We start from the raw sequence: 8,256 nt of genomic DNA, 5'->3' as shown, positions 1-8,256 counted from the left end.
CATTTTACTGTAACCAAGTTGTTTTACAATGACTAAAGTGCAAGTTATACCAATTTAAACCTAAAAAAGTCAAATATATTGAAAAAGGTGAACTAGTCCGATCCTGAATCAAACAAAAATATATTTAAATAAAACCCAAGTCAAGTAATTTATGCTCCGAGAAAAAAAAAGCAGTAACTAGAGTAACTGTTTTACCTAAATCATTACTACACTGTCATTTCACCTGCTCCATATTTTTGGCGAAAGCCTCCCGAATCTTGTTAGTCGCGGCATCTAAGTCGTCTTGAGACATCGCAGCAAACTGCAAACACAGGATTTCGTTTAGTTTTCGGCCTAAACATCACAGAGGAAATAATATGTTAAAAGCATTTTTACCTTGTCAACAGATTTTTTCCACTCGTCGATCAAAGAAGTTTTGATTCGCCGGCCTTTGAAAGTCTGCATAATAAAAAACAACAAATAAAGGTTGCAAATTAGTTAAGCCTTTAAATGCTCTCTATTTTTTCACTTTGTTTACCTCGTATTCTTTGTTTATCCTTTCATTAAACTGGGAACGAAACTCTGTTTTTTCCCGATCAAATAACCCAGCCTCAAATGTCTTTAAAGCAAGTCCTTTCGCGTTTTCGTGGGCTGACTGGAATCTCTCATCCGATGTATGGTCTTCTTGCTGTTAAAATTTAAGAAAACAAATATTACCAAAAGCATAAAGTCTATATCAAACTGAATGTTTATCAAAGTTTATCGCATCACCAAAACTTGTAAAAAAACAAAATGAAAAAAAAATTGCACATGTTTTAAAGATAAGTATGCATTAAAAATCTACAAATAATAATAAAACAATAACTAACAAAACAGATGTACTAAACATTTTACATGAAGTAAACACTAAGCTACTTTAGTAGAAGCAAGCTTATCACAGTAAAGATAGATTCTTTTTGCTTTATTATTCGTTATTTTAATTATCGCAAATCGCGAACAAATTACCGAATTTTGCATTTCTTTCTTGTATATTTGAAAACTTTTTCCGATGTTGGTGGCGACAAAACTTCGCTGATGTCCCTGTATTTAAAATAAATACGAGTTGTGCAGGTTTATAATATGAGGCATACATTTCACTTAGCATAAGGTAGTGGTCAGTCAACTAAACATGCAGATCAGGCGAGGGTTCAGGTAAAAAAACGAAGTTAAAATAAATATTGTTCCACTACTGCTGCAAAAACTATAGGTTTGTGTGGAACTAGATAAATTTTGCAGAAATGCATTGCAGAAAAAAAAATGTTTTGCCAAATTGCCAAAAAGTAGTAAAAACTAAAAAATATCGCGCAAAAGGTTTTGTATTTACAAAACCCATACAGAAGTAGGTATCATTTTGAATGCTATCTACTTCTGTATGGGCTACGATATTCTTACTATAATCTCCAATCAATATGCTTCAAAACCAAAAAATACAGTTTTCTGGGTCAGGACTTTGCCCCCCACACACACACATCAGATGTGTTACCTCATTCATTTCTTCCACACTTATGTTGCTTGGATCTGGGAAAACCTTCTCAATCACTTCCATAAGTTCCCCACAAGTCACTTCCACCCCGTTTATCTTCTTCACTTTGACATTTTCGGGAGAAAAAAGGTGATGGGAAAGTTGGTCAAAGTAAGTTTGGGGCGTTTTGCTGATATCTGGAACAAATAATTTAAGCTAAGAGCAGGGCAGTAGAGTCGGAGTCAGGATCGGGACTCGAGTAAGTCTAAGTAAAACTACCCGAGCCCCGGGCCCAACGTGCACATGAGCAGTACCAAATTTCGAAACGATAAGGCCGCAAACTGGAAATTGTAAAGCTGGAATAGAATTGTTGGAACATTTTCCAACCATGTATTGTGAGTGAATGAATCATACGCCACCCCTATAAGTGGATTGCTGAATATCCACGTTATTTTAGTTGCGTAAATTGGCGGAATACAGGCTGTAGAGTCAGGGCCGGACTCAGGACTCGACAAATCGCACATTTGACCGGAGTTTGACTCGGGAGTCGGAAGTCGGACTCGGGTTTATTTTTAACCGACTTCGCAGGCCTGATTAAAATAAGTAAAAACACTACTACAGGCGCATAATGCTTTGGTATACCTTTTAAGTTGCAAGTTTTTGTTGTCGCTACTTTCTCTCCTGGATGCGGCATTAGGAAGCATTCAAGTTGATCGTTGGAGCCCGTTAATTCCGATATTACATCATTATCAGCAATCCCAAGTTCCTGTAAAACATACATTAATTTGTTAGTTTCGATATTGCATAAAGAATCTTAATATTTTAATTTTTTATTTAAGAGTTGAAAAAAATGCTATTCGAAAGTCTTATCTTTGCACAGGCTCCATGAGTCTAGCTCTCGAGGTTAAATTACCACACACTCTCTATTAAGCACAATAACGACATCGTTTACCAAGTTGATTTACCTTGAGATACTTGTGTTCAGCATCCAAACCATATGGAATGCGAGTCGGCCTTCCCCAATCTCGAACCAATATTATTTGGCACTAAAGGAAATAAAACGAAGATTTATTGTTTACAATATCAACCGTTCGGGGTTAAACACTTATTTATTTATAAGGTAGTTTATGAGCTTTAAAAGTATATATTCCTACTTGAGGTTGTGGAACGTGGAATTGTTTCGCAACACGAATGAAGTCCTGCAAAAAAAGTGTACTACTGTTAATTCTTAAAAACATCTGGTGAATACAAGAACCTATTGCCACTAAGAGCAATGTAAGCTGGCTGGAGAACAACATTTCTAAAGGAAAGAGCCTAGGAGGTTATGGCAACATCAAGGGTTCTATTGTATGACGTGTACAGCAAGGTAACAAAATCCAATGTAATTAAACCATCGATGTAAGACGGCTCTCATTACAGTTAGGGGCAAACCTTTGGCTTCTGTGGATAGACTTCAAAGTTTTGACATTAAAGATTGCGTAATGTACGCTTACACATATCGTGGTGTTGGTTTGAGTTTCAAGCCATTGCTAATAAAACTGTAAAGGCCAAAAAACATCGCCTTATTAAGCCCAAGATTGTTTAACTTGGAATGCCTAGGCATTAGGTTATCGAGAATCTAATTGATAAAAATAGGTCAGGGTTCATAATTTAAGGTCAAAACAACTATTAAAGATTAAATAAAAAATAAATAATTGTTATCATATTTGTATTAAAGATTGTGTGTATAGCATTTAAATGAAAAAAAAACATTAAAAATAAGAGGTTTCAAGAAAAATAGATTAAAAATAGAAAAAGATTAGGATTTGAATCCTAAGCAGTCGAAGGGTTGTTGTACAACCCTTTCCTTACATCAAGCTGGCAAATAAGCCGGGCGTCGATCTTAGTGCAGCAGTTGATGATCTGAACTGATGACAACATGTTGCTGATCGCATAGATGACTGAATCTTGGTCTATGTCGAACTCAAATGTGTCGAATCCTTGAGTGTCCATCAGGAAAATAGCGATTGTCTGGTGGAAACGTTGCAAAGAAACAATTATAAAAGTAGAAATGCAACGCGGAAGCTAAAATTTGTCAAAACATATCCATAGTATTTTGCTTAGAACGCTATCCCCTAATGTCAACATCAAAATAAAACACATTCCGGAATAAAACTCAAATAGGTCTAATACCTAATAGTCGTAATAACCTCTAAAAAGTTCAAAAAGTTAGTATGTAAACTTCTTTATTTTCATTGAAATCACATTTCGATGCTTTATCACCTTATCTTGTGGCAAGAACATGGGTTTGGTGGTCATCCTAATTCCAAACGTCGTAGAGTTGATATTGCTTGCCGTTTTAAAATATTCATCGAAGTTGGTAGATTCATCCTAAAAACAGCGGTAGAAAAATAAAATTGGCAGAGAAAATAACTGACGATAGAAGACTTTAAAGCAGGGGTCGGCAACCTACGGACCGCGGGCTGGATCCGGCCCGCCGATGTAATTCATCCGGCCCGCCGTCTCTTTGACAAATTAGACACGAGTCCATTTCACATACTTTTCAACTATTTTAACTACCGGAAGTGGGAAAAATGTTCGCGCTTTGCGCGAATGATCATTTTACGTCCGGTTTGTTTACGTTTTGATGCTGTCTTTTGAACTAGATCAGCACTTCTTTACCGTTGCGCTGTGGAAGGCTTCCAAGTGCGTCGCAGACAAACGGAAAACGTATTCAAAAAAATTGAAATATAATTTTTAACATTTTTTTATTTTAGGCAATGTAATAAAAACTTGTCAGAAATTTAGAAATGTCCGTATACCAAAAAAAATATGAGTTACCATTTTGGGTGCCCGCACAGACCTTTCTGAGTTTGGTTTTGGCCCGCGACCAGAAAAAGGTTGCCGACCCCTGATATGAATATTTATGCCTCTGTAAATTTAAAAAGTGAACTAAAATGCCAATAGTTTAAGTTTCATACATGTCAAAAATACCTGACTGTTTTGAGTTCCACTTTTTAACTTGTGTAGCAATACATTTAGCAGAAATGACTTTCCGCTTCCGGATGCACCAGTAGTTGAAATAATGGCAACTTTTTTGTCTTTAACACCAGGTTGGTTGAAAATACGGTTCAAAGTATTTGTCAGTAATACGTTTCTTCCATTGCGTGTTTTTACTATTTCAGCCACTTCTAATGTCGGAGCCATTGCGACCAACAATTCTTCAACGAATGCAAAACGAACGGTTTGGTGACCTCATTTATATATTCTTATTGCCTTTTTCAAGCTAGTTTCCCTGGGAAAGCTTTTTCTTATTGCCAGAATTGCGCAACTTGCTATTGTTGCGGAGAAAGAACGAGGCATACCTTGGAAATCCAGGGGCGGTTCCAGTATCAAGGGGGCGTTCATGTTTTATGTTTGTTTCTCAAATGGGAGATTTCACCTAGCAACTTGAAAAACAAACTTCAAATATTGGCCATGTCGCTCTCTGGTGCCGCTGGTGGTAAGTGTGTTATGTTTTTTTAGAGAGAATGTAGCAGAAAAAGTGGTTCATGCGGCACACCGAACAGCCAGATTGCCAGATTATTAGTTTATCCAGTCGGCGATAAAAACCTTAAAAAAATTATAACAGCACGGAAGTGGTTGTTTCTAAAATTATTTGCGGTTAGTTTTCTTTAGGCATGTAAAATCCTTTTAAGTATTCTTTGTCTTCTTTTATTTTTTTGTATAGTTTGTATTGTTTTGTGTTTGGATGTATGTATGTATTTATCTGAATTATATTACGTTTATAATTATGTTTGTTTGCCAACTGTTTGAGGAAATCGCACCTAGCAACCGCGGTTTAGTATTCGCCAAAGAAAAACTTTATGCTACGGATAACATTGCATGTTATTCCGGTTAATAATGACACAAGCCTTTGCCGTGTTCTCACATTGCTGCACTGTTTCTATAAAATCGCTTTCTAGATGTTACGTTTTTGTTAGTTTAAGTTGATATGTTGCTCATAATCGGCGAGTTTAACGATTTAATAAGTTTAAAGTTTAATTGACTTGCTCGAATTATGAGTTGACTTGGACCTGGCTTGGAATTTATTCAATAAGACTGGAATTAGACGGAAGTTGTTTTTTGCAAATAACTTGGAACTTTTGTTTACAACACTGTTTATGAAAAGCACAAAAAAACACACAAAAAAACAGTAGCCATGTTAAATCAAATGGTACTTTTGATAAAAATTGTACTAATTCTACAAAATTTACTAAATAATATGTCACTTAAAACTACTTTAAACTCCCATATACCTACTAAATCAAATACTTGATCAGTATATAAATTGTTCGTGAAACAGTAATTATTCCTGTATACTTTTAATACGTGTTTGTTATTCCCTGTGTATTTATAAAATCAGTTCCCTTAATAAGTCCGGGTAGTCACTAGGGATGTCCGATAATATCGAATCGGAGCCGATACCTGAGCCTTTCACTGGGAAAGCTAATTCTTATTGTCAGAATTACGCAACTTGCTATTGTTGCTTTTTAAAGGGAGCGGAGGAAAAGAATACTTTGGAATCCAGGGACGGTTCCAGTACCAAGGGTGCGTTAATGTTTGTTTCTCAAGTATGCACCTAGCAACCGCGCTCCAGTATTCACCAACTGAGAAACCTTCTACTACGAATAACATTGTATGCTATTCTGGTCTGATAATGACAAAAGCCTTTGACGTAAGTAAAAACATCGACGAACAACAGCCAATTAGGTTCCGTCATGATTAGGTTTCCCTAATTGAATAACTGTTACCACCGAAACGCATGGTCACAAACTACTTGCTCAGTAAAATCTATTTAAATCTTTGCAATTTTGTTCTTTACCAATGCAGCAAAAACTGCAAAAGAACAAACTGATAAACTTAACAGATGTGGTCATAAATCCAATGATGCACTTCAGTCACTTTTTTAAAAAGTTAGCGTAACTTAACTATTTTGGACAATTGACTTGGGTTGAAATAAAGTGTTTTAATTCTATTGTTTTTATAAAATTGTGTAATTTTTTCCTAATTGTCTTCAGATAAACTAATTTGTTCGCTACATGTTGCGTTAATGTTATTTTTAGTTGATATATTGCACATAACTGGGCAAGTTTACCAATTTTAATACTTTAAAGTTTAATTTTTATGACAAGCCTTGATTTGGAGTTGACTTGCACTAATCTTAACTGGAACTTGACTTGTTGTTTATTCAAAAATACCTAACACTTGACTGAAATTTAAGTTGTTTCAAAATAACTAGGTTATAACACTGTACATGAAAAACACAGAAAACAGCCGACTGAAAGTGTACTTTTTTTCATTTTTTTAAAATTCTACGAAATGTATCGGTACTCGTCCGATACTGGAGGAGGGCAATGTTTTACGTGAAACTGTTTGGTTTTGCTGCGTTAAAATGTAAACTGTTTTTATACATTTGAAGCAGCTTTGCAAGTATAGTAGCCCTATTTCAATTATATATATTTTTAGTATAAGGTATTTTGTGCACATGTTTTATATAACCATAAGCTAGTGCCCCGTGAAATTAAAATTAAAGTTAATTTAGTTATATAATGTTTTTCCCGCTTTGGGCGAACCTACAAAGTTTATGTTTTATCGCCTTTATACCGTACTTACCAGTTTTGTAATGACTAAAGTCAATGACTTGACTTATGTTGCTTTTTTTTAAATGTCTTGAATTGAATTAAGTATTTTAGACAAATTAATTTACTTGTATTTCCAACACTTAAAGTCTCCAACTTGGAAGTTTAACACGATAAACGAGAAGTATGTTTTTGCCCTTGGCGCTTTTGGCATGACCCCGTACAGCTTGGCCCGCGTGACATTGTTTCAAATTATCCTGACAAAAGCTCTTATACAACATCTAGAATGTGTGAATATTAATCGCGTGCTTAACGCGAAAAGTCTTCTTCTAAAACAGGGTTTCTTGGCCAGGGGTGTGGAGAATTGTTCCAAGGGTGTGTTGGGATTCTGAATCAGACAAGTAAAATATATTACAAATTTATTCCTTCGCTCAATTAAAAGTAAACCTAACTCACACTTTGGTATTGTGTTACTGTGTTACTGTGTTATCAGTTACTTGTATAAAAATAAAATAAAATGGTTTTGTTATTTAGGCAATTTTAGAAGAATTGATTTGAAAGGGTTGCAGAAAGGAAAAAGGATAAGAACCACTGGCTTAGCAACTTAAGTAATATTTTGTAAAAAAAGTTAACCCCTTCGATACCACTAGGTACCCCATTTAAGAAACCCAGCTTTAAACATTACATGGTGTTTTGTGTAGTAGCTTGTATACACAACATATACAAGCGCTGTACAAAGGTGAGCGAATCGATGGCAAAGGTTTAAAAAGGGGGTTTAACTGGGTTGGTCGATGCTTGAGCGTACTTAGCGCAGTCGAGCTTATTGCGCTTAATGCATTTCAACGCAATTAATCCTGGGTCGGCCAATGAACAGCAAATGAGGCTGGTATTTAATCTGCGGTAAGCAAATTGGATTCTAGGCTCATATTGCTCGTCAGTTTTCTGTACTTTGTGTTTATAAATGATGTATGAAGGTGATTTGTGGTTATAACTGGGCGAATTTACATAAAATAGTTACCTGTATCATGAGAAGGTTGAATATTAGAACAGTGTTTCTCAACCCATGGGTGGCGACCAAAATGGTGTGCCATTTGGTTTGCTTAGCTCGCCGACTGAAGAATTGTTTTATGGTTAGATTTATTGAGACTGGTTTCAGCAAGATTTGTACCGGTACTA

General features: G+C 35.6%; 2 protein-coding genes across 2 annotated transcripts; both read right to left on the bottom strand.

Annotated features, from left to right (window-relative positions):
- Positions 1-214: 214 nt before the first annotated feature.
- LOC146157646 (uncharacterized) lies at positions 215-3,051 on the bottom strand. Its single transcript, XM_083388286.1, has 8 exons — positions 2,635-3,051; positions 2,446-2,526; positions 2,123-2,246; positions 1,502-1,677; positions 985-1,059; positions 518-667; positions 376-438; positions 215-301 (listed from the first exon to the last, which is right to left on the bottom strand). Exons 1-8 carry the CDS (start codon positions 2,776-2,778, stop codon positions 215-217), a joined length of 900 nt encoding a protein of 299 aa, XP_083244412.1. The 5' UTR covers positions 2,779-3,051.
- Positions 3,052-3,292: 241 nt separating this feature from the next.
- On the bottom strand, positions 3,293-4,666 carry LOC146157645 (atlastin-1-like). Its single transcript, XM_083388285.1, has 3 exons — positions 4,454-4,666; positions 3,743-3,850; positions 3,293-3,490 (listed from the first exon to the last, which is right to left on the bottom strand). The coding sequence occupies exons 1-3, from the start codon at positions 4,664-4,666 to the stop codon at positions 3,293-3,295; spliced, it is 519 nt and encodes a 172-aa protein (XP_083244411.1).
- Between the last annotated feature and the right edge of the window lie 3,590 nt (positions 4,667-8,256).

The sequence above is a fragment of the Ascidiella aspersa genome, chromosome 4 (genome assembly GCF_963924565.1).
Source record: "Ascidiella aspersa chromosome 4, kaAscAspe10.2, whole genome shotgun sequence".
Classification (NCBI taxonomy): domain Eukaryota; kingdom Metazoa; phylum Chordata; class Ascidiacea; order Phlebobranchia; family Ascidiidae; genus Ascidiella; species Ascidiella aspersa.
The sequence above is the reverse complement of the archived record's forward strand: the minus strand, read 5'-3'. Positions and strand labels throughout refer to the sequence as shown.

Bases quoted from the DNA above. Each gene is read 5' to 3' on its own strand.
- LOC146157646 (XM_083388286.1), bottom strand. From the start codon at position 2,778: ATGTTGTTCTCCAGCCAGCTTACATTGCTCTTAGTGGCAATAGGTTCT. The intron at 1,060-1,501 runs GTAACACATCTG...TTTTAAATACAG, and splicing joins GTGTGGAAGAAATGAATGAG to GGACATCAGCGAAGTTTTGT. The intron at 439-517 runs GTAAACAAAGTG...TTTATTATGCAG, and splicing joins GGATAAACAAAGAATACGAG to ACTTTCAAAGGCCGGCGAAT.
- LOC146157645 (XM_083388285.1), bottom strand. From the start codon at position 4,666: ATGGCTCCGACATTAGAAGTGGCTGAAATAGTAAAAACACGCAATGGA. The intron at 3,851-4,453 runs GTATTTTTGACA...CGCTGTTTTTAG, and splicing joins GTGGAACTCAAAACAGTCAG to GATGAATCTACCAACTTCGA. The intron at 3,491-3,742 runs GTGATAAAGCAT...CGTTTCCACCAG, and splicing joins TGTTCTTGCCACAAGATAAG to ACAATCGCTATTTTCCTGAT.